Source organism: Anomaloglossus baeobatrachus, chromosome 3 (genome assembly GCF_048569485.1).
Source record: "Anomaloglossus baeobatrachus isolate aAnoBae1 chromosome 3, aAnoBae1.hap1, whole genome shotgun sequence".
Taxonomy (NCBI): Eukaryota; Metazoa; Chordata; class Amphibia; order Anura; family Aromobatidae; genus Anomaloglossus; species Anomaloglossus baeobatrachus.
Genome location: NC_134355.1, coordinates 411,075,250 through 411,099,508, shown reverse-complemented (window position 1 = coordinate 411,099,508; position 24,259 = coordinate 411,075,250). Strand labels below are relative to the sequence as shown.

The window sequence follows — 24,259 nt, the reverse complement described above, 5'->3', positions numbered from 1 at the left end:
TGGAAGTAGATAATATTGGCCTCGTATGGTACTGTTCAGGAGCAAACAGTGCACAGAAGTAGAAGGTAAATTCTACACTTAGGGTACAGTCACACTTTAGCGATGCTCCAGCGATCTGACCTGGTCAGGATCGCTGGTGCGTCGCTACATGGTCGCTGGTGATCTGTCAATCAGGCAGATCTCACCAGCGACCAGCCCCCAGCGAAGCGTGGAAGTGATGCTGCGCTTGGTAACTAAGGTAAATATCGCTTGGTTACCCGATATTTACCTTGGTTACCAGCGCACACCGCTTAGCGCTGGCTCCCTGCACTCGTAGCCAGAGTACACATCGGGTTAATAAGCAAACTGCTTTGCTTATTTACCCGATGTGTACTCTGGCTACGTGTGCAGGGAGCCGGCACTGGCAGTGTGAGAGCGGCGGACGCTAGTAACCAAGGTAAATATCGGGTAACCAAGCAAAGCACTTCACTTGGTTACCCGATATTTACCTTGGTTACAGCTTACCGCAGACTGTCAGAAGCCGGCTCCATGCTCCCTGCACTTTCATATCGTTGCTCTCTCGCTGTCAAACACAGCAATGTGTGCTTCACAGTGGGAGAGCAACATCCAAAAAATGAACCAGTACTGTGTGTAACGAGCAGCGATTTCACAGCAGGGGCCAGATCGCTGCTCAGTGTCACACACAGCGAGATCGCTAATGAGGTCACTGGTGCATCACAAAAACCGTGACTCAGCAGCGATCTCGCTATGTGAGAAGTACCCCTTAGATTAACTTACCAGAGGAGTGGGGATAGTCAGAAGCAGATAAGATAGGGGGAAAAGGTCTGCAGTAATGGAGAAGCAAGTGCTGCTGGGAAACGTAGTCTTACCAAATAAGAATATTGACCATCCATTCTATTTGAAGGTGAATGCACTGATTGGCAGACAGATGAAATTTAAAGAGAAAAAGAAACTGTATGATTTTGGGAATATCCCATTGGGCTTTGACATTTAACAGGAATTCTGGAAACGGTGAGAAGGAATCTGATTGGTTATCATGGGAAAGTAGTCCACTTTATTTTGCACCAGCCTTGATAAATTCTCTCTAATGTGGTTAATACAGTATAAATTTGTTTTTTTCTCCTCAAATACAAAAATTTGACTGCTGGCATCTATCTGCTATAATAGTAGCTGACAGGAGGAATATGAATGGAGACAAATGTGTGAACTTTCTGTACACACATGCACATTAACTTACGAAATAGTCCTGCCAAGCATGAATTGTAAACGACACTGTCTACGGGAGAGGGTTTATTGTTTGGCTGACTTTCCTAGTCATGTTTCAAAGCTCCTTAATGTGTTGGATGTTGACACCTATTTATAAGTAACACAAGAGAGACCCTTTTCTTTCTGCTAGTTGAAAGCTAATTTGCATAGGTACTTTTTACCCTAGTGAATACGGCCTCTAAGACATCGGTTATTCCATGTTAACTTAGCCCTATTACTCTATAGTAGTAAGACACAAAGACATTACGAAAAAAAATAGTCCACGAGGGAAATCAGGTCGCCATTTGGACCAACCTTTCTGAAAATATAAGCACTTCAGGTATGCCAAAGAAGAAAGAATAGCAAGATAATATACTTACAACTTCATCATGTAACAATAGGGAAATAAAAAGTACGTCAGTAAAAAGTTGGGTGATCACATTGTTTACCCTTTAAAGGGATTCTGTCAGAAGGATCAACCCTCCTTTGCTGTGTATACAGGCATGCAGGTCATAAAAAGTTGAGTAAAATGATACCTTAATATCTTTGCTTCTGTGTCTTTGTATTCCAAAGAAATCCACTTTTTTTTACTATGTTATTCAGCTGTTAAGAACTATGGGAAAGACATATCTCCAGAAAAGTCTTCCTTCAGAGCTTAAATTTTAAATTAAATTGAGTGTTACCAGTGTGAGACATGTAAAGGCTGACAGTCTGCACACCTGATCTTACTGCAGAGCTGTACCGGTTTATAAAAATACTGCAGAGCTAAACTTTGTCCTATTACAAAATCATCTGCAGCTCTACTCTCGTGAGCTTTTAGGTCAGCTATAATTCCCCTCTCCCATAATGCTGGGAGATGACACCTGTATTAGAGCTACAGTAGTTGTAATCAGGCATAACACGGCAGCAAAATTGTGAGATGACAGCTGCAGCTGTGTTTCTAATGAGACAGTTCAGCGCTGCAGTACTGTAGATGTTGTAGTCTGGCACAGCTCTGCACTGAGATCGGGAGAACAGACTGTCAGTCATTGCATGTCTTGCACTGGCATCACCCGCTTTCATTTAAAATAATATCTATGGCCTGGACCACAGATCTCCCCAAGAGTCTGTCACCAGACTTTAACAGCTCATTTACATATTAAAAAACGGATGTACCTGGAATAAGGCATCAGATCGCAGACAGGCATCATTTTATATAAGTTTAGCAAACTAAAATCACTGCTAAATACAAGAAAAGGCAAGTGGTGTTCCTGTTCGGAAGTGCACAAGTCATTGCCCAGCAATGTTCTGCCAATTTACAAAAATTATTAAATTAATGGACACCAAAGAACATAAAAAAAAGTAACAAACTGGGTAGTGTTTTACTCCAAACATGAAATAAACAGTTCTAAAAAGGCAGGGCAGGCGTCCTTATCCTCTATGCCAACCCTTTATCCATTTACTATTCAGACTTAAAAGGCCACTATTCATAGTAGATTAACATTGGAGAAGGCCAGGGTTTAGGGGCTAGGTGCCCATAATAAAATAGTGTGTGACACAGCTAAACTATTGCTGGTGAGTTAACATTATATGTTGAAAATAATTTTCCTGGAGTGCTACTGGGAAACACTAAAATGGAGGTGACATGGCAGGACCCACTTATATGGTCAGGGATGTACCATAATTGTCCATTAGATGTGGGTCCCAATGGCTAGATCCGTATCCATCTTGAGAACGGGGGCCTGCCACGTTACTGCAGGAATTGAGAGGTTAAAACACAGATGTAGCTTGCTCATTTTACTTGTATGAACTGCCTCACCACAATGACCGCAGCTAGGTTCCCATTCTTGAAATGGAGGTGGAGACATAAGTATTCAAGACCGAACAACCCCTTTTGAAAGGGTCACTAGACAGGACATCGATCCCACCTCTATTTAGACACTTAGCCTGACTACACATTCATACTTCATTAGCTATAGAAACCATTATATACATATAAGGAAAATTGTATTAGCAGCCCTTTTTATTAGCCGCTGATATTACATTTCCGCTATGGGAAGATTTCTCTAAACCGGTGTGAAGAAAGTGTGGGGCACTTGCCTACAGTAACCAATCAAAATTTAATTTCTAAACAGGTCATTTTACAGGTGGAAAAAAAAGAAATCTGATTGGCTGCTATGGGCAATTGCTCAACTTTTCATTTCCACCAGTTTGGATAAATCTTAGGCACTGTTTATATTCCCTCCTGACAGAAGGTTATAAGATGGCACTGCATACACCAAGAGAGACAGAATTATCCACAACATGGTGCTGCTAACAGCAGGTACTTTTGTCTCATCCTAGAATACTTTAGTATTTTCTAGAATACGACAAATGGCAAATAAAAGATATGAGGCATAAAACTGCTTCCATGGCTGGCTAAGGAGGTTGACATAAGAGATGCCAAATAAAGTGCTATGCTTGGCTATCTGCGGCCGCCATATTTGGACATCCAGTCTGTTCTCCCATGGATTGGCTGAAGAGGAGGTGGTGGCCGGGGAGACAACGTAGGAGAACTTTTAGATGGAGAGTTGATGGTAGACTGTCCCAGATATGATCCAACGGATTTCATGGACCCAAACTCTGGATGAAAAGATAAAATAAACAGCAGCATTGAACACTATTATTGTTAAAAGATATGGATTTGTTTTCATTTAACCCCCCACCCCAAAAAAAATACAAAACAAACATGGAAAAACGCATGCGGCGAGCGGATGCGGTTTTTTCCGCATTGCGCCGCATCCGGCCTCCATAGGTATGCATTGGAAAATGCGCCGCAGCGGCCGGATGCGGCGCGATGCGGTGTTTTTTTGCCGGAGCAAAAAACGTTGCAGAGAACGTTCGATCCGGCCGCGGCATCGGCTAAATCTGCCGCATGCGGCAAAAACCGGACCGAACGCAAGCCCCTGCGGCACAATACGGCACTAATGTAAGTCTATGCAAAAAAACCCCGCAACCGGCGTTACAAAAGCCGGTTGCGGTTTTTCTGCAGAACGCCGTATTGTGCCGCAGAGCAAAAATCCGGATGTGTGAAAGTGGCCTAAACCGTGGCATGATGGTGAGGGGGCAGACAATTTGGCTGCACCCTCACACTATCAAATTATGCTGTTTGCTGAATCCTAGCACTCCAATTAAAAGTCAAGGTTAGCATGATTCCAACTGGTTAATATTTTGTAGATACTGAACTCTTGGCATCAGATGCCAATTACTATGCTGAAAGAACTTTAAACTGAGAATGAACTTTTCTGTGAAGTACGTGCCAAGTATTCAGCAGAAAATTCATGTTTATTTTAATAGTGAAAGGATATGTCAGGCGGGTCTAGTGTAAATCTTGGAGGAGAGGTCCACAACCTTTCTGACCTTCACAGCCACATTCAGCTCTGAAAAAGGGTCACGAACCACATTTAGCTCAGAGAGGATCATGAGCCACATCCAGCTCCTGCCCCCTCATAGTAGTGGCACCCAGAGCTATCATTACCAGTATAATGACAACCAAAGATTATCCACAAAAATCACACCGAGGCAGTATACTAAGATTCAGGGGTTCCTACCTTACAGAAAAAGGAGGATGTCCAGCTCTTCAGGCAAAGAATCACATCTTTATTTCATCATGCAGACACAGAATGACATGACCAGCACTACGCATTTCAGGTGATCATGATTAAGGGTGAGTGTTTTCACCTGAAATGCGTAGTGCTGGTCATGTCATTCTCTGTGTCTGCATGATGAAATAAAGATGTGATTCTTTGCCTGAAGAGCTGGACATCCTCCTTTTTCTGCATTTCATTGGGCTGTGGCAGTGCCTGTCTGTGCTCCAGGACGGAATCGGGATTGAGCTTTATACGGTGAGCTGATTCATACAAACTGGGTTCCTACCTTACCCCCATTCAGATCTGCTCTTTTATGTGGGGCTACTCATAGAGACCTGCTCTTCATAGCTGTTTGATAGCCCTGGTGATTATGCACCAAGCTTGAAGACAGCTGCAAGCCACACATGATGGGTTTGTGATCCACAGGTTGCTTTAGCACAGGGGTCGCCAAACCCAACACGCCCAATATTTCGTCTTCCAAGACTGGGGATGCTCCCGATACACGTTAGATTATCAGCTGACCACACTTCAATTGGTGGGTCAAGATTCCGTATGTATAGGCAGCTTTCACAGGTTTCATCTGAATGACGATGAAGGAAACTTACAAACTTTCAGAAACACTGACAGGTGCCACACGCATCTTCCATCTGCTGCTTTTTACCGTGCTATTATCTAGGTCTCGGTGTCTGCATAAATGACCACAAGCTTGGAAATTATTGTTGGAATGTAAATTTTGGTCCAATTCATCATTGCTGCTTCTACACTTTTCTGGAGTAATTTGCTCTTTTATTAGTGGCTTTAGTATTTGAGCCTTATTCTCTATATATGTTGTGCCACTTTTTATGTTGTCTTTCTTTTTTAAGTCTTTTTTATATTTGTCCTCGACAACATTACTTATCCAAATGTTACTTTTACTAAATGTGGCTTTTTTTGGGCATATCTCACTCCAGCCCCTGCCTGAAGTAAGATTTCAAGAGGAGGTCTCGTTTGCTTTTTTCACCCTCTTTTTTTTTTTTTTTTGAAACTTTTGATGCATAACGGCCAAACAAAATGGATAAAGACAAAATTAAAAATAATTTTTGATTTTGCAATGAATTCATGAACTGTGTGTGTCATTTTGAGGAATGTCACAAAAAATGTCAGAAAATAACACAAGAAAAAAAAAATAAATAAAGTGAATTTAATAAATCAACAAAACAAAAAGAAAACTTACTTGGATTGGGATCTGTAAGGGGGGCTAATCGAGTCTTTGGCCCAACAGAACTTAATTCCTGTTTCCAGAAGGTTGGAATGTAACCTGTTACTCCATTAGGTCCTTAAAAGAAGAAGAAATGCATAGAGCATGAAAATTATGTTACAAAGAAAAAATTCAAGTACATTTTTGATAGGTTGCTAAACTGATCACAAGTAATAATGTGGGCAATCTAATAATTTTTGGTACTCCCCTTAGCTTTCATTGGGAGGGGGAGACACACAAGAATCATGGGTTTACTGCTACTATTTGTAGGATGAAATAAAACATACAGCATAGCAAAAATATAAAATACATGCTCCCCACCAGACTACACCTGGGTAGACTAAGTCCAGTTAGTGTAAAAGCAGTAGAAGACGCAAAACCTAGACCCACCCCCCTAAACAAGGGGTTGTTGCGGTGTCCCCCAATGAAGGCTACAAAAAAGATATTTTACATTAAGTACCAAAAGTCTAAATTTGTTGGTTGCTCCATTGTGGAACACTGAAGCCATGGGATGTCCTAAAGCTTTCTCTGGAGTGGGAAAATTAATACCAGTATTTCAGGAAAAAAATAGCAATCCCTCAAGTTACTACCAGAGCACCTGCGGTTTTTGTATTATCCTTCTGCTAATACTTGCATCCCTAGGCACAAAAGGTAAGACATTCACAATTAGGTGGACATGAGACTAATTAGTGGCCCTACAGGAAAAAATAACAAAAAGACACTTAGAGGCATAAGTATCACAAGGATTTACCCTGAGGGGGTAGCCCTGCCCTGACAGAGGCGCCTTAGCTTAGATTGAACTTCTGCATTGGGAGATAAATACAAAGGAACAATGGTAGCCCTACAGGCGATCTAACCTTTGCCAAATCATATTGGTATGACTAAAGGCACAGTCACACACAACGACTTACCCGCGATCCCGAAAACGATGCGACCTGATAGGGATCGCTGGTAAGTTGCTGGGAGGTCGCTGGTGAGATGTCACACAGTCAGACCTTACCAACGATGCAGGAACGATCTCAGCAGTCACTGTGACCCTGTCACACAGTGTCAAACACAGCGAAGCGTCCTGCCCAGCAGGACATCGCCTTTGAAGAAAATGGCCTGGACCATTCTGCAACGACTAGCGATCTCACAGCAGGGGCCTGATCGATGGTAGATGTCACACATAACAAGATCGCTAACGGGATCGCTACTGCGTCACAGAAACCGTGACTCAGCAGCGATCTAGCGATCTCATTATGTGTGATGGTACCTTTACAAGGCATCCGACCGGAGCGGTGAAAGATAGGTAGAGCTGTAAAGCTCTGGCTACAGTAGTATGTAAGAAAAACTTTGAGCGATGAGGTGAAATACCTAAAGAAGGCAAGCAATCTCCTCATTAAGGTGAATGGCATTGAATAACGCTAAGGTGAATTCCATTCTGTCATGGAGAAGAAAAGAGACCGTTGAGAGCCCCCTTCTAAGCCTCATATGATAGACGAGATTGCAAAAGGAAAAAAAAAATCACAGCCAGAAAGCGAAAAGGGAGAGATCAGTACAAAAGGAGAGGATTCAAGGGTGTCCAAGACCAAATTCAGGTCCCCAGAACCAGGGAACTAATATAATTGCCCTGGTTTCACCTTGCCTGACCTTTGACTTACCTGAAGTTCTGCTGGATCAGGATAACGAAGGCAGGAACCTAGCCTATGGGAGTCAACTCTGGCTCAAGACAGGCAAGAAAATGTAAAAAAAAAGGTTAGTTCCTAACCTGCCTAATCCAGGCTAAGACATGACTAGTAGTTATGGGCGCAACCCCCCCTGATGTTCGGGAGCCTCGCCCAAACTTTTTGTAAAGTTCGAGTTCAGGGCCGGAGATAATGCAAACTTGCGTCCGAACCCAGAGCTTGGACTTTACAGTTATGGGATGGGGGGGGCTATAAAGAAGGGAATTTTGTTTACTTACCGTAAATTCCTTTTCTTCTAGCTCCTATTGGGAGACCCAGACAATTGGGTGTATAGCTTCTGCCTCCGGAGGCCACACAAAGTATTACACTTTAAAAAGTGTAACCCCTCCCCTCTGCCTATACACCCTCCCGTGCATCACGGGCCCATCAGTTTTGGTGCCAAAGCAGGAAGGAGGAAACTTATAAATTGGTCTAAGGTAAATTCAATCCGAAGGATGTTCGGAGAACTGAAACCATGAACCAAAAGAACAATTCAACATGAAAAACATGTGTACACAAAAGAACAAACAGCCCGAAGGGAACAGGGGCGGGTGCTGGGTCTCCCAATAGGAGCTAGAAGAAAAGGAATTTACGGTAAGTAAACAAAACTCCCTTCTTCTTTGTCGCTCCATTGGGAGACCCAGACAATTGGGACGTCCAAAAGCAGTCCCTGGGTGGGTAAAAGAATACCTCGATAAAAAGAGCCGAAAAAACGGCCCCCTCTTACAGGTGGGCAACCGCCGCCTGAAGGACTCGCCTACCTAGGCTGGCATCTGCCGAAGCATAGGCATGCACCTGATAGTGTTTCGTGAAAGTGTGCAGACTAGACCAGGTAGCCGCCTGACACACCTGCTGAGCCGTAGCCTGGTGCCGCAATGCCCAGGATGCACCCACGGCTCTGGTAGAATGGGCTTTCAGCCCTGAAGGAATCGGAAGCCCAGAAGAACGGTAGGCTTCAAAAATCGGTTCCTTGATCCACCGAGCCAAGGTTGACTTGGAAGCCTGCGACCCCTTACGCTGGCCAGCGACAAGGACAAAAAGCGCATCAGAACGGCGCAGTGGCGCCGTGCGAGACACGTAGATCCGGAGTGCTCTCACTAGATCTAACAAATGCAAATCCTTTTCACATTGGTGAATTGGATGAGGGCAAAATGAAGGTAAGGAGATATCCTGATTGAGATGAAAAGGGGATACCACCTTAGGGAGAAAGTCCGGAACCGGACGCAGAACCACCTTATCCTGGTGAAATACCAGGAAAGGGGCTTTGCATGACAGCGCTGCAAGCTCTGACACTCTTCGGAGTGATGTAACCGCCACTAGAAATGCCACCTTCTGCGAAAGACGTGATAGAGAGACATCCCGCAGCGGCTCAAAAGGTGGTTTTTGAAGAGCCCGTAGAATCGTGTTGAGATCCCAGGGTTCCAGCGGACGCTTGAAAGGTGGGACTATGTGGCAAACTCCCTGCAGGAACGTGCGGACCTGCGGAAGCCTGGCTAGACGCTTTTGAAAAAACACGGAAAGCGCCGATACTTGTCCCTTGAGAGAGCCGAGAGACAAACCCTTGTCCAATCCGGATTGAAGGAAGGAAAGAAACGTGGGTAAGGCAAACGGCCAGGGGGTAAACCCCTTATCAGAGCACCAGGCTAAGAAGATCTTCCAAGTTCTGTGATAGATCTTGGCTGACGTTGGTTTCCTGGCCTGTCTCATAGTGGCAATGACATCTTGAGATAACCCTGAGGACGCTAGGAGCCAGGACTCAATGGCCACACAGTCAGGTTGAGGGCCGCAGAATTCAGATGGAAAAATGGCCCTTGAGACAGCAAGTCTGGTCGATCTGGGAGCGCCCACGGTTGACCCACCGTGAGGTGCCACAGATCCGGGTACCACGACCGCCTCGGCCAGTCTGGAGCGACGAGGATGGCGCGGCGGCAGTCGGACCTGATCTTGCGCAACACTCTGGGCAGCATTGCCAGAGGAGGGAATACATAAGGCAGTTGAAACTGCGACCAATCCTGAACTAAGGCGTCCGCCGCCAGAGCTCTGTGATCCTGAGACTGTGCCATGAATGCCGGGACTTTGTTGTTGTGCCGAGACGCCATGAGATCGACGTCCGGCGTTCCCCAGCGGCAACAGATCTCTTGAAACACGTCCGGGTGGAGAGACCATTCCCCCGCGTCCATGCCCTGGCGACTGAGAAAGTCTGCTTCCCAGTTTTCTACGCCCGGGATGTGAACCGCGGAGATGGTGGAGGCTGTGGCCTCCGCCCACAGCAGAATCCGCCGGACTTCTTGGAAGGCTTGACGACTGCGAGTGCCGCCCTGGTGGTTGATGTACGCGACCGCCGTGGCGTTGTCCGACTGTACGCGGATCTGCCTGCCCTCCAGCCACCGATGGAACGCCTTTAGGGCTAGATACACTGCCCTTATCTCCAGAACATTGATCTGAAGGGAGGACTCTGTCGGAGTCCAGGCTCCCTGAGCCTTGTGGTGGAGAAAAACCGCTCCCCATCCTGACAGGCTCGCGTCCGTCGTGACCACAGCCCAGGATTGGGGCAGGAAGGATTTTCCTTTTGACAGAGAAGTGGGGAGAAGCCACCACTGAAGAGAGGTCTTGGCTGCCAGAGAAAGAGAGACGTTCCTGTCTAAGGACGTCGACCTCTTGTCCCATTTGCGGAGAATGTCCCATTGGAGTGGACGCAGATGAAATTGCGCAAAGGGAACTGCCTCCATTGCTGCCACCATCTTCCCCAGGAAGTGCATGAGGCGCCTCAAGGGGTGCGACTGTGCCCGAAGGAGGGATTGCACCCCTGTTTGCAGCGACCGCTGTTTTTCCAGCGGTAGCTTGACTATCGCTGAGAGAGTATGAAACTCCATCCCGAGGTACGTCAGTGACTGGGTCGGAGTCAATTTTGACTTTGGGAAATTGATGATCCACCCGAACGTCTGGAGAGTCTCCAGAGCAACGGTCAGACTGTGTTGACAAGCCACCCGGGAGGGTGCCCTGACTAGGAGATCGTCTAGGTACGGGATCACCGAGTGGCCCTGAGAGTGTAGGACTGCCACAACGGATGCCATGACCTTGGTGAAGACCCGTGGGGCTGTCGCCAGGCCGAAGGGCAGTGCCACAAACTGAAGGTGTTCGTCCCCAATGGCGAAACGCAGGAAGCGTTGATGCTGTGGAGCGATCGGCACATGGAGATAGGCATCTTTGATGTCGATTGATGCTAGGAAGTCTCCTTGGGACATCGAAGCGATGACAGAGCGGAGGGATTCCATGCGAAACCTTCTGGTGCTCACATGTCTGTTGAGCAATTTGAGGTCCAAAACGGGACGGAATGAGCCGTCCTTTTTTGGCACCACGAACAGGTTGGAGTAAAAACCGCGACCGCGTTCCTGAAGGGGAACGGGGACCACCACTCCTTCTGTCTTCAGAGTGTCCACCGCCTGAAAAAGCGCAAGGGTTCGCTCGGGGGGCGGAGATGTTCTGAAAAAACGAGTCGGAGGACGAGAGCTGAACTCTATTCTGTAACCGTGAGACAGAATGTCTCTCACCCATCGGTCTTGGACATGTGGCCACCAGGCGTCGCAAAAGCGGGAGAGCCTGCCACCGACCGAGGATGTGGTTTGGGGAGGCCGAAAGTCATGAGGAGGCCGCCTTGGAGACGGTGCCTCCGGCGGTCTTTGGAGGACGTGACTTAGACCGCCATGCAGAAGAGTTTCTCTGGCTCTTCTGTGGCCTGTTGGACGAGGATGATTGGGATCTGGCTGAGGGCCGAAAGGACCGAAACCTCGCTTGAACTTTCCGTTGCTGAGGTCTGTTTGGTTTGGGCTGGGGTAAGGAGGAGTCCTTTCCCTTGGATTGCTTAATAATTTCATCCAATCGCTCGCCAAACAATCGGTCGCCAGAGAAAGACAAACCGGTCAAGAACTTTTTGGAAGCAGAGTCTGCCTTCCATTCGCGTAGCCACATGGCCCTGCGGACTGCCACCGAATTGGCGGATGCTACTCCTGTACGGCTAGCCGAGTCCAGGACAGCATTCATGGCGTAGGATGCAAATACCGACGCCTGAGAAGTCAAAGACGCTACTTGTGGCGCAGCGGTACGGGTGACCGCATTAATCTCAGATAGACAAGCTGAGATAGCCTGGAGTGCCCACACTGCTGCAAAGGCTGGGGCAAAAGACGCGCCTATGGCTTCATAGATGGATTTCATTAGGAGCTCTATCTGCCTGTCCGTGGCATCCTTGAGCGATGCACCGTCAGCCACTGCTACAACGGATCTAGCCGCCAGTCTAGAGACTGGAGGATCCACCTTGGGACATTGAGCCCAACCCTTAACTACGTCAGAGGGGAAGGGGTAACGTGTGTCATTAAGGCGTTTAGTAAAGCGCTTGTCCGGGAAAGCCCTGTGCTTCTGGACAGCATCTCTAAAGTTAGAGTGATCGAAGAAAGCACTCCTAGTACGTTTAGGAAACCTAAACTGGTGTTTCTCCTGTTGTGAGGCTGAATCCTCTACAAGTGGAGTAGGAGGAGAAAGATCTAGCACCTGGTTGATGGACGCTATAAGGTCATTTACTATGGCGTCCCCTTCAGGTGTATCAAGATTGAGAGCAACGTCAGGGTCAGAGTCCTGGGCTGCGACCTCCGCCTCATCCTCTAGAGAGTCCTCAAGCTGAGACCCCGAACAGCGTGATGAAGTCGGGGAAGATTCTAAGCGAGCCCGCTTAGCTGGTCTGGGACTGCGGTCCGTGCCGGAGTCCTCCATGTAATAACTAGAAGCCACACCAGGAGCACGCTTCGTCGCAGACCGAGAGAGGCCTGGGGGTGATCCCGCAGTGCCCGGGGCCTGTGTAAGCGCCGGTCTGGACTGCAAGGCCTCTAGTATCTTAGCAGACCATTTATCCATAGACTGAGTCATGGATTGTGAAAGTGACTCAGAGAGTTTGTCAGCTAAAACAGCAAACTCTGTCCCTGCCATCTGGACAGGGGGAGCCAGCGGTTCTACCTGGGCCGAGGGTCCCCCCAGTGCCTCAGGCTCCGGCTGAGCGAGTGCCCCAGGGCCCGAGCATAGCTCACAGTGAGGGTAGGTGGAACCTGCAGGTAGCATAGCCGCACAAGAGGTACAGGTAGCAAAATAACCCTGTGTCTTGGCACCCTTGCTCCTTGTGAACGACATGCTGTTGTCTCCCAGGAGCGTGATCACTGAGGGTATATAGCCACAAGCTAACAGTACAGCCGAACCGAGAAAATGTATACAAATATAATGTATATATATACACAGTTCAGCACCCTAGGGGGACCAGCACCGGTAACCGGTGTGGCTTACAGACCGCTCAAGCGGTGTGTGGCCACCAGAATCCCTGCCTCGGGTCTCCCAGAGCTGCAGCCAGAAGTCCTCCACCGGCAGAATGTGATTAAAACATGGCTGTCGGCGTTCACAGGGGAGGAGGGAGCCGTGGGCGTAACTACAAAAGTGCGGGAATCTGGTGCCCCAGAGTGATTAGTGAGGGGGGAGGAGGACAGCTAAGTGTGCTCCAGCCCTCACTGTCGGCGTCAGACCGACCGTCCCGCCCTTACCCCTGACTGGCAGGCCCAGGGGCGGGCGTTTGATGCACTAGGCCGCAAAAGCCGGGGACTAAAGTTAAAACCACGGCCGGCAAGCAGGCACGGTCGGCGCGGTAGTCCCGGTCTAAAATCAACACTGCAGTCGCTGCAGCGTCTGAGGCCAAGGTGCACCATGCACCGTCCCCAAGGGGACACAGAGTACCTGTAGATGCAGGGTCCTGTCCCTGACGATACTCAGTCTCCTGTCTGGCAGATTCCCCCAGGGGCTGCGGAGGGAGCCCGGTCCCAGTGCCTGGATGACCGGTTAGGATCCCACTTCACCCAGAGCCCCTAAGGGATGGGGAAGGAAAACGGCATGTGGCTCCTGCCTGTGTACCCGCAATGGGTACCTCAACCTTAACAACACCGCCGACTCAGTGGGGTGAGAAGGGAGCATGCCGGGGGCCCTGTTAGGGGCCCTCTTTTCTTCCATCCGATATAATCAGCAGCTGCTGCTGACTAAAATGTGGAGCATTGTGTGAATGTGTGCCTCCTTCAACACAAAGCATAAAACTGATGGGCCCGTGATGCACGGGAGGGTGTATAGGCAGAGGGGAGGGGTTAGACTTTTTAAAGTGTAATACTTTGTGTGGCCTCCGGAGGCAGAAGCTATACACCCAATTGTCTGGGTCTCCCAATGGAGCGACAAAGAAATAAAGAATATAGTTAATAATAAACATTGTCATTATACTTATCGGTCACTTCGTTCGTCACTTGGCAGGCTTTGGCTTTTTTTGGCGATGTTTGTGGTGTCGTCAGGGTTCACCTGATTCCATGGCTGTGAGTGATCCAACAGCCAATCACAGATGCTGTCACGCAAAAACACTTACAGCCTACCCGCTCCTGTCAGAAGAGAGTGCGGCTGTGTCGGGTGATGCAATGCGAGACTCAAGCAAGTCATACGCAAGTGGAATTATATTCCACTTGCGTATGACTCACGAGAGTCTCTTATTGCATCACCCGGCATGGCAGCACATTCTCCTGACAGCAGCGGGTCGGTGCATGTATTTCCATGAAGCTGCACGATCATGTCCAGAGAGCGTCAGGCCATGCTGGGTGATACCGATGAGAGACTCGCAACAGTCATTCACAAGTGGAACCGTACCCTCAGCCTGCTTCTCGCTCTGTATAGACTAATGTACGTACAGAGCGAGAAGCAGGCTGATACTGACAGTGATAAAGTTCAATCGAGCCCAAGACTCTGGTGAACCCTGATGTCACAGCGAACATGGCTTGATAAAAGCCGAAGACTGCCGAGTGATGACCAGTGCAGTGAATACCGCTGGAAGTTAATGATTGGACCCGGAAGCAAAAGCGGCCGGGAGACAGCGGCTGAGAGGGAAGACGTGTCACTGGACCGGTAAGTGTAATCATAATATTTAATTTAATAATATTTTTTTTTTTTTTTTTTTACAGCCCCTGGACCCGAACTGGACTCAAACTATAACACGGGTTTCCCAGGAAAACTCGTGCTCGGGATCGTGTGCATGAACACTATGTTCGCCCATCACTAATGACTAGTACTCATATTCATGTCTGCCTCAGAATGATACAAAGCTAAACTGAATAGCTGGTTGTCGGCTGCTCAGGTGTAGTCTGGTGGCACTGAGTCAGCTTTTTTTTCTAAGATCTATTCTTAGTATCAGCCTACAAGGCAGCTCAGTGCCTAGAATTGTTGCTCAGCTGGGAGTTCAAATCCCACCAAGGAAAACATCTGCAAAGAGTTTGTATGTTCTCCCCCGTGTTTATGTGCGTTTCCTCCGGGTACTCTGGTTTCCTCTCATACGCCATATTGGTAAAGAATTTAGATTGTGTCCAATGGAGGCAGTGATAAGGTTTGTCAAGTGCTGTGGAATTGTAAGCAAGTAAAATAACCCATAGTTCTTGAGTCACCCATAGTTCCTGTATCCTCCAATAAAGCTACAGAGAAAAAAAACCCTTATATTAGGGACATGTCTACATTTTGCCAAATCGTAGCAAACTATTGGAATTAAAGTCTCATGCAAAATTTAACAGCGAGCCTTCACTTTTATAACATGCTTAATTTGAGGATTTACTAGGGAGGTTTTCCAAAACTACTGCTTAGGGTACTTTCACACATCCGGACTTTTGCTCTGCGGCACAATACGGCGTTCTGCAGAAAAACCGCAACCGGCTTTTGTAACGCCGATTGCGGTTTTTTTTTGCATTGACTTACATTAGTGCCGCATTGTGCCGTAGGGGCTTGCGTTCGGTCCGGTTTTTGCCGCATGCGGCAGATTTAGCCGATGCGGCGGCCGGATCGAACGTACCCTGCAACGTTTTTTGCTCCGGCAAAAAACACCGCATCGCGCCGCATCCGGCCGCTGCGGCGCATTTTTCAATGCATCCCTATGGAGGCCGGATGCGGCGCGATGCGGAAAAAACCGCATCCGGTCGCCGCATGCGGTATTTTCCACTGCGCATGCTCAGTAGCATGCCGCAACCGGAAAAAACCGGACCGGCCGCATGTAAAAACGTATGCAAAGGATGCGGTGTTTTCACCGCATCCGTTGCATAGTTTTCACAGCCGGATTGAGCCGCAGGGCTCAAACCGGATGTGTGAAAGTAGCCTTAGAGATGTAGAATGGAGAACTCCATTGTTGCTCACAGAGGTTGTAATAGAGATATATAGGTGCATTGCTGCTAAATAAATTGTCCAATGTTATCCTAATAAAAAGTTTTATGTAATTGTGTGTGTGTGTGTGTGTGTGTGTGTGTATGTATATATGTATGTATATGTATATGTATGTATGTATGTATGTATGTATGTATGTATGTATGTATGTATGTATGTATGTATGTATGTATGTATGTATGTATGTATGTATGTATGTATGTATGTATGTATATATATATATATATATATATATAATCTAATCCATCTATATATCTATATATATAATTGCCTTATTCTGTCTGTCTGTCTGTCATGCTCCAAAATTGTGTCACGGTGACATTGTGTCACCGTGACATGTCCTTACGGTGACACAAAGCTGATTGGCCGCTGGGTTCGCCATGGCCCCGCCCCCCCACACGGATTGGCCTCTCGCCCCGGCTGCGCCCCCACACGGATTGGCCAGCCGCTCGCCCAGGCTCTGCCCCCCCCCACAGATTGGCCTCTCGCCCCGTCACCCTGCAGGCATTGGCAACTCGCCCACGCCACGCCCCGCCCCCCTCACGCAATAGACGTTAGCTCTCGCCCCCCCCCCCCGCATTGCCCGAACTGACACGGTCACGGAGCCACGAATCCCAGGTGAGTACTGTACTCCCCCCCCCCCCCTTTCCCCCCTCACCAACGGGAGCCCACATCAGCGTACGCCGCCGCCGTATGCTGGTGTTGGCTCCCGTGCGAGCGGGGGACGTGTTGCGCTGGTAACCATGCTTGCATAGTTTCCAGTAAATCAAGGTCCTGCAGCGGCGTGACTTCCACACGCACAAACATAACAGCACACACACACGCATACACACACACATCAGATCGCACTCACTCTCACAAACACCTCACACACACCTCACACACACCTCACACACACCTCACACACACCTCACACACACATCGCATCCACATACTCACAGCATCCGGCGATATCGCTTGCTTCTCGGCCTCAATACTGTGCTGTTGTGATCTTCCAGGACCTGACGGAGGATCACATGGCCAGAGGCATGTGGTATGTCCGGATGTTGTGAGTATCAGCGCGTATGTGCGATATCGTCAGTGTCTGTGTGTGTGAGTGGATGCAATCGGGTGTGTGTGAGTGGATGCGATCGGGTGTGTGTGAGTGGATGCGATCGGGTGTGTGTGAGTGGATGCAATCGGGTGTGTGTGAGTGGATGCAATCGGGTGTGTGTGAGTGGATGCGATCGGGTGTGTGTGAGTGGATGCGATCGGGTGTGTGTGAGTGGATGCGATCGGGTGTGTGTGAGTGGATGCGATCGGGTGTGTGTGAGTGGATGCGATCGGGTGTGTGTGAGTGGATGCGATCGTGTGTGTGTGAGTGGATGCGATCGTGTGTGTGTGAGTGGATGCGATCGGGTGTGTGTGAGTGGATGCGATCGGGTGTGTGTGAGTGGATGCGATCGGGTGTGTGTGAGTGGATGCGATCGGGTGTGTGTGAGTGGATGCGATCGGGTGTGTGTGAGTGGATGCGATCGGGTGTGTGTGAGTGGATGCGATCGGGTGTGTGTGAGTGGATGCGATCGGGTGTGTGTGAGTGGATGCGATCGGGTGTGTGTGAGTGGATGCGATCGGGTGTGTGTGAGTGGATGCGATCGGGTGTGTGAGTGTCGGCAGAGGAGCACGGCGTGCTGGAGGAGGCTGGGAGCAGAGAGGCTGATCATGGGGAAGGCTGGGAGGAGAGAGGCTGATGCTGGGGGAGGCTGGGAGGGGGAGGCTGATGCTGGGGGAGGCTGGGACGAGGGAGGCTGATGCTGGTGGAGGCTGATGCTTGGGGAGGCTGATGCTGGGGGAGGCTGGAAGGAGAGAGGCTAATGCTGGTGGAGGCTGATGCTTGGGGAGGCTGATGCTGGGGGAGACTGGGAGGGGAAGGCTGATGCTGAGGGAGGCTGGGAGGAAGGAGGCTGGGAGGAGAGAGGCTGATCCTGGGGAAGGCTGGGAACGGGAGGCTGATGCTGATGGAGGCTGGAAGGAGAGAGGCTGATGCTGGGGGAGGCTGGAAGGAAAGAGGCTGATGCTGGTGGAGGCTGATGTTTGGGGAGGCTGATGCTGGGGGAGACTGGGAGCGGAAGGCTGATGCTGAGGGAGGCTGGGAGGAAGGAGGCTGGGAGGAAGGAGGCTGGGAGGAAGGAGGCTGGGAGGAGAGAGGCTGAACCTGGGGAAGGCTGGGAAGGGGAGGCTGGAAGGAGAGAGGCTGATGCTGGTGGAGGCTGATGCTTGGGGAGGCTGATGCTGGGGGAGACTGGGAGCGGAAGGCTGATGCTGAGGGAGGCTGGGAGGGGGAGGCTGGGAGGAAGGAGGCTGGGAGGAGAGAGGCTGATCCTCGGGAAGGCTGGGAAGGGGAGGCTGATGCTGAGGGAAGCTGGAAGGAGAGAGGCTGATGAGGGGGAGGCTGGAAGGAGAGAGGCTGAGGCTGGGAGGAGAGAGGCTGATGCTGGGGAAGGCTGATGCTGAGGGAGGCTGGGAGGGGAAAGCTGATGCTGGGGAAGGCTGGGAGGACGGAGGCTGGGAGGAGAGAGGCTGATCCTGGGGAAGGCTGGGAGAGGGAGGCTGATGCTGGAGGAGGCTGGAAGGAAAGAGGCTGATGCTGGCGGAGGCTGATGCTGGGGGAGGCTGGAAGGAGAGAGTCTGGTGCTGGTGGAGGCTGATGCTTGGGGAGGCTGGGAGGAGAGAGTCTGGTGCTGGTGGAGGCTGATGCTTGGGGAGGCTGGGAGAGGGAGGCTGATGCTGAGGGAGGCTGGGAGGAGGGAGGCTGGGAGAGGTAGGCTGAGAGAAGAGAAGCTGATGCTGGGGGAGGCTGATGCTGGGGGAGGCTGGGAGGAGAGAGGCTGATGCTGGGGAAGGCTGGGAGGAGAGAGGCTGATGCTGGGGACAGAGAGGAGAGGCTGATGCTGGGAGGAGAGAGGCTGATGCTAGGATGAGAGAGGCTGATGCTGGGAGGAGAGAGGCTGATGCTGGGAGGAGAGAGGCTGATGCTGGGGGCAGAGAAGCTGATGCTGGGGGCAGAGAGGCTGATGCTGGTGCAGCATGGGGGATGGAGCATGATGGGGGGGTGCGCAGCATCGGGGATGGAGCATGATGGGGGGGTGCGCAGCATCGGGGATGGAGCACGATGGGGAGTTCACAGCATGGGGGATGGAGCACGTTTGGGAGTGCGCAGCATGGCGGGTGGAGCACGTTTGGGAGTGCGCAGCATGGGAGATGGAGCACAATAGGGGGGTGCGCAGCATAGGGGATGGAGCACGATGGGGAGTGCGCTGCATGGGGGATGGAGCACGATGGGGAGTGCGGAGTATGGCGGATGGAGCACGTTTGGGAGTGCGCAGCATGGCGGATGGAGCACGTTTGGGAGTGCGCAGCATGGCGGATGGAGCACGTTTGGGAGTGCGCAGCATGGGAGATGGAGCACGATGGGGGGTGCGCAGCATAGGGGATGGAGCACGATGGGGAGTGCGCTGCATGGGGGATGGAGCACGATGGGGAGTGCGCTGCATGGGGGATGGAGCACGTTTGGGAGTGCGCAGCATGGGAGATGGAGCACGATGGGGGGTGCGCAGCATAGGGGATGGAGCACGATGGGGAGTGCGCTGCATGGGGGATGGAGCACGATGGGGAGTGCGCTGCATGGGGGATGGAGCACGTTTGGGAGTGCGCACCTCTCCCCAAAACACACACACACACACACACACACACACGCGCACTGCACAACACACCACACATCACACACACACACACACACACACTGGGAACCACAAACAACTGCCCTACACAGACACCCACACACACAGACAACGCTGCGCACACACAGCACCCAACACACAAACACCGCGGCACACACAAATATACGCACATACCGCACAACACACACATTGCACAAAACATACCTCCCCCCAAAACACACCACACACACACAAACCGCGCAACACACACACAACGCTACAGACACACAGCGCTCCACAAACAACGCAACACACATAAAACACCGCTCTCACCCCCCGTCACACCCAGACAACACCCAGAACATGTACAGCCCCTACACAAACACCTGGTAACTACACACAACAACATCTATATATATATATAACAAAAATCATACATGAACTACACAATACGTAAATTCTAGAATACCCGATGCGTAGAATCGGGCCACCTCCTAGTATATATATATATATATCCCGGGATAGTAACTGTCTGTCTCTCTCCCAGTCTCTGTCTCGCTGTCTGTCTCTCTCTCTCTGTATTTGCATCAGTCTGTCTCAATCCCTGTATCTGTCTCTCTCTCTCCCTGTCCCTTTCCCCGTCTGTCTCTTGACAGGGCTGTCTCTCTCTATCCGTCTATCCTATCTTATGCTAACAGTTTATTTTGTTCCTATAGCAACCACTGACAGTTGCTATTTAGTCTACTACAGCTCCCAGGTTCATTCAGTTTAATGGCTGAAGGATTTTTTTTAGAGTAACTGGAAAGCGCGGTGCTAAATTTTCCTGCCCAAACATAGTCTATGACGTTCCCTGAGTCACATGGAGTGTCTGTGCAAAATTTCATGATTGTACATGCGACGGTGCGGATTCCTTTAGCGGACATACACACACATACATACATACACTGAGCTATATATATATATATATATATATATATTATATATATATATATATAGACACACACGTTTTACCAGACTATACAGTCCGACCCTTCTTATTAATTGTGCTTTGTACTCTTCTGTTCAATCAAATGTGGGTGAAAAATAAAATAATAATGCGATCTAGAGGATTTCTATATAAAAATAAGTAAAATCCAATAAGGAAGGCAGTTTTCTACATCAAGATTTTATTATTTAGCATTATAATATAGTGGTCATGCTTGTGACATGCATGGCTGGTATGCGCAGTTATACTCACTGCAGGCATGGTGTTGTACCTGACCAGCTTACTGAGCTTTCTCATGCAACTCTCCTAGCTCTGCTACATCCGCCTGTTGTTGGAGAGTCTCCTCCTGGCTATAGGGAGGCACGGCCAGACTGTGCAGGAATTTGTATTCCCTGTGTCCTGCAGAGTTTTTATTCTCCAGCCTATCCCCAGCCAGCACTTGCTACATTGGGCAGCGCCTCTCTCCACACAGGTGCCTGATTTTAAGTAAGGTCTTTGTCTATTCTCTTCAGGGCTCTGTCTATTTGGTCTCTCAGTTTTGTCTCTCCTGTTTTTGCGCAGGCTTGCCTCCTGTTTATTCTGCCTCTCCTGGCTTGCCTGCCGTTTGCCCTGACCTCTCCTCTCCTATGTTTCCTTTACCTGTGACGTTTTCCCCCTTCCTTGGATGGTCTGACCAGGTCTCTGGATTTTGCCTTATATGTCTCCTTCACCCTAACCCTCTAGTCAGCTGTTGCAGGCTCCAAGACTGCCCTGGATTAGCATCTGGCGACTACCTATGGCTCAAGCCCATCCTCACTATCAAAGGCCCTAGCGAAAACCAGGTAGGCACTAGTTCTGCCCCTCCAGGGAAAGCCCTGCCCATGGCATAGTGGGTCCACACCCACCAGCCGTCACAGTTGTAATTAGAATACCCTTTTGCTATTAACAACAAATGAGTGGACACAGTAGAAAAAGAGAATTATTACCAGCTTATCAAATTATTACATATTGTCAAAATAAGTGATAACATTTTAATCACTGGGCTGTTTGGCTGCTGGGACAAGAATTTGACTAGATCTTGGAGACTGTGAGTTCCCAGCGTGTGCTTAAATCAGTGCTAGACAAACCCAAGTAACTCCGGGGGCATAGTACACCACATTAGGCAAACTCTTCCAAGTTTTACATTTTTATAATATGGGTTGAAGTCTCTGTCCCCCTATAGTACCACACTTGAAATGAGCAGCAATTGCAACTATTAAATAAGCTTACACGATATCTGAGTGGGTCGAGACCTGGGAAATGTATAAAGTGCTCAGACACAAACAATGGGATTGGGCAGCTTTATTACATGCCACCGCTTTCACAACCTCAGTCAATAGCAGTGGTTCTTCATTGTGGGATTTGTGATGGTGGCATCCAGCACTGCATTGTGACATGTCCAGGACAGTCTCAGCAATGCCGCAAGTCAGTCCTGACAAACAGAATCTGACCAGACATTTACAGTGAACACACACTCACCTAGCCTGTAACCAGCGGTCACCTTCACTTTAGTAAATGATTTGTGCGGTGAGTCAATAGTGTCCAACCAGAAGGGACTAACTAAAACTGCTTTCACACTACGTCTTTTTAACATGCGTCCTGAACGTTTTTTTGCTGCAAAAGCGGATCCTGCTTTTACAGCAAAAAACGCATGCAAACGCATGTGTTACTTTGCAGGATCCTGTCACTGGATGTTTAGGGGCGGGCATTGGAGTCATGTGATCGGGAGTGATGGGAACTAAACGTGCCAGACTGGGAGCCGGCTTCTTACAACTGCGGAGGTTCGTAACCAAGGTAAACATCGGGTATACTTGCTTGGATACCCGATATTTACTTTGGTTACGAGCGTCTGCAGCTGCTAGGAGCCGGGCTCCCTGCACACGTAACCAACGTAAACATCGGGTAACTAAGATAAGTGGTTACCCGATATTTACCTTGGTTACGAGTGTCCGCAGCTCTCAGGTGGAGGAGAGGGAGGGGGAGAGACAGAGAGGGAGGAGAGAGAGGGACTGATCACGGGGCTGGTTTCTGTGCATGCTCAGTAGAGCAAGCAGGATCCTGTCTATCAGCATGCCAGCGTTCACATGCGTTTGGATGCTGTTTAGTCAGGATCCAGCAATTTGCAGTATTTGGACGCAGCTCAAAAACGCTACATGTAGCGTTTTTGAAAGATGTTAAAAAACTGCAAGTCGCTGGATCCTCACTATAACGCACGCAAACGAAGGTGAATGCATGTTAACACGAGTCCATTGCAAATGCATTGAAATGAAAACGCATTTGCACTGGATCCGTTTTTGCGTTAAAAAAATGTTCAGGACGCATGTTAAAAAGACGTAGTGTGAAAGCAGCCTAAAGCTGGTGTCACACACAGCGACAACGACAACGACGTCGCTGCTACGTCACCATTTTCTGTGACGTTGCAGCGACGTCCCGTCGCTGTCGCTGTGTGTGACATCCAGCAACGACCTGGCCCCTGCTGTGAGGTCGCCGGTCGTTGCTGAATGTCCAGCTTCATTTTTTGGTCGTCACTCTCCCGCTGTGACACACACATCGCTGTGTGTGACAGCGAGAGAGCGACGAAATGAAGCGATCAGGAGCCGGCGTCTGGCAGCTGCGGTAAGCTGTAACCAAGATAAACATCGGGTAACCAAGGGAAGACCTTTCCCTGGTTACCCGATGTTTACGCTGGTTACCAGCCTCCGCTCTTGCTGCCAGTGCCGGCTCCTGCACTGTGACATGTGGCTGCAGTATGCATCGGGTAATTAACCCGATGTATACTGTAGCAAGGAGAGCAAGGAGCCAGCGCTAAGCAGTGTGCGCGGCTCCCTGCTCTCTGAACTGTGACATGTAGCTGCAGCACACATCGGGTTAATTAACCCGATGTGTGCTGCAGGAGAGCAAGGAGCCAGCGCTAAGCGCGGCTCCCTGCTCTCTGCACATGTAGAACAGCGACGTTATGATCGCTGCTTCTGCTGTGTTTGACAGCTAAGCAGCGATCATAACAGCGACTTACAAGGTCGCTGTTACGTCACCGAAAATGGTGACGTAACAGCGACGTCGTTGTCGCTGTCGTTTAGTGTGAACCCAGCTTAAGGCTAGGCGCAGTGGAAGCAATCAGCAGGTTATCACTTAACCTTTGGATAGATGATCACTTGCTAAAATGGGAATAACCCTTTAAATCTGAGATAAAGGAGAATATAAAATCAGGCTTTACCTGCTGGCACAGAAACCGGTTTAACTGGTCGATTAATATTTGGCCATTGGTTAAAAGAATTTAATCCATCATGAGGATTAGTTCCAGCACTGTTCTTAACAGATATGCCTTAAAAAAAAAGAAAAAAAAAGTTAATTTATTGATGTTAATTATTGAAAGAATTCCTGTCATACAAATAATGGATAATATGTAGAAAGGAATGTGGATTACATTGTGGCTCTAAAAATAAAGGCATGAACAGGAGAGCAGAGAAGCTCAAGAGTGTAAAGGGTGCTTTACACGCTGCGAC

The 24,259-nt window shown here is 49.2% G+C and overlaps 1 protein-coding gene across 2 annotated transcripts in view; it reads right to left on the bottom strand.

The window, feature by feature from the left end:
* Positions 1–456: 456 nt before the first annotated feature.
* CILK1 (ciliogenesis associated kinase 1) overlaps positions 457–24,259 on the bottom strand; it is a 116,517-nt gene continuing 92,714 nt past the window's right edge. For both annotated transcript variants that reach the window (XM_075340306.1, XM_075340307.1), the window contains exons 12-14: positions 23,971–24,078; positions 6,067–6,168; positions 457–3,846 (exon numbers count right to left, since the gene is read on the bottom strand). In XM_075340306.1, the coding sequence (XP_075196421.1) occupies positions 3,689–3,846; positions 6,067–6,168; positions 23,971–24,078 (368 nt within the window). In that variant the 3' untranslated portion in view covers positions 457–3,688. The remainder of the gene's footprint in view (positions 3,847–6,066; positions 6,169–23,970; positions 24,079–24,259) is intronic.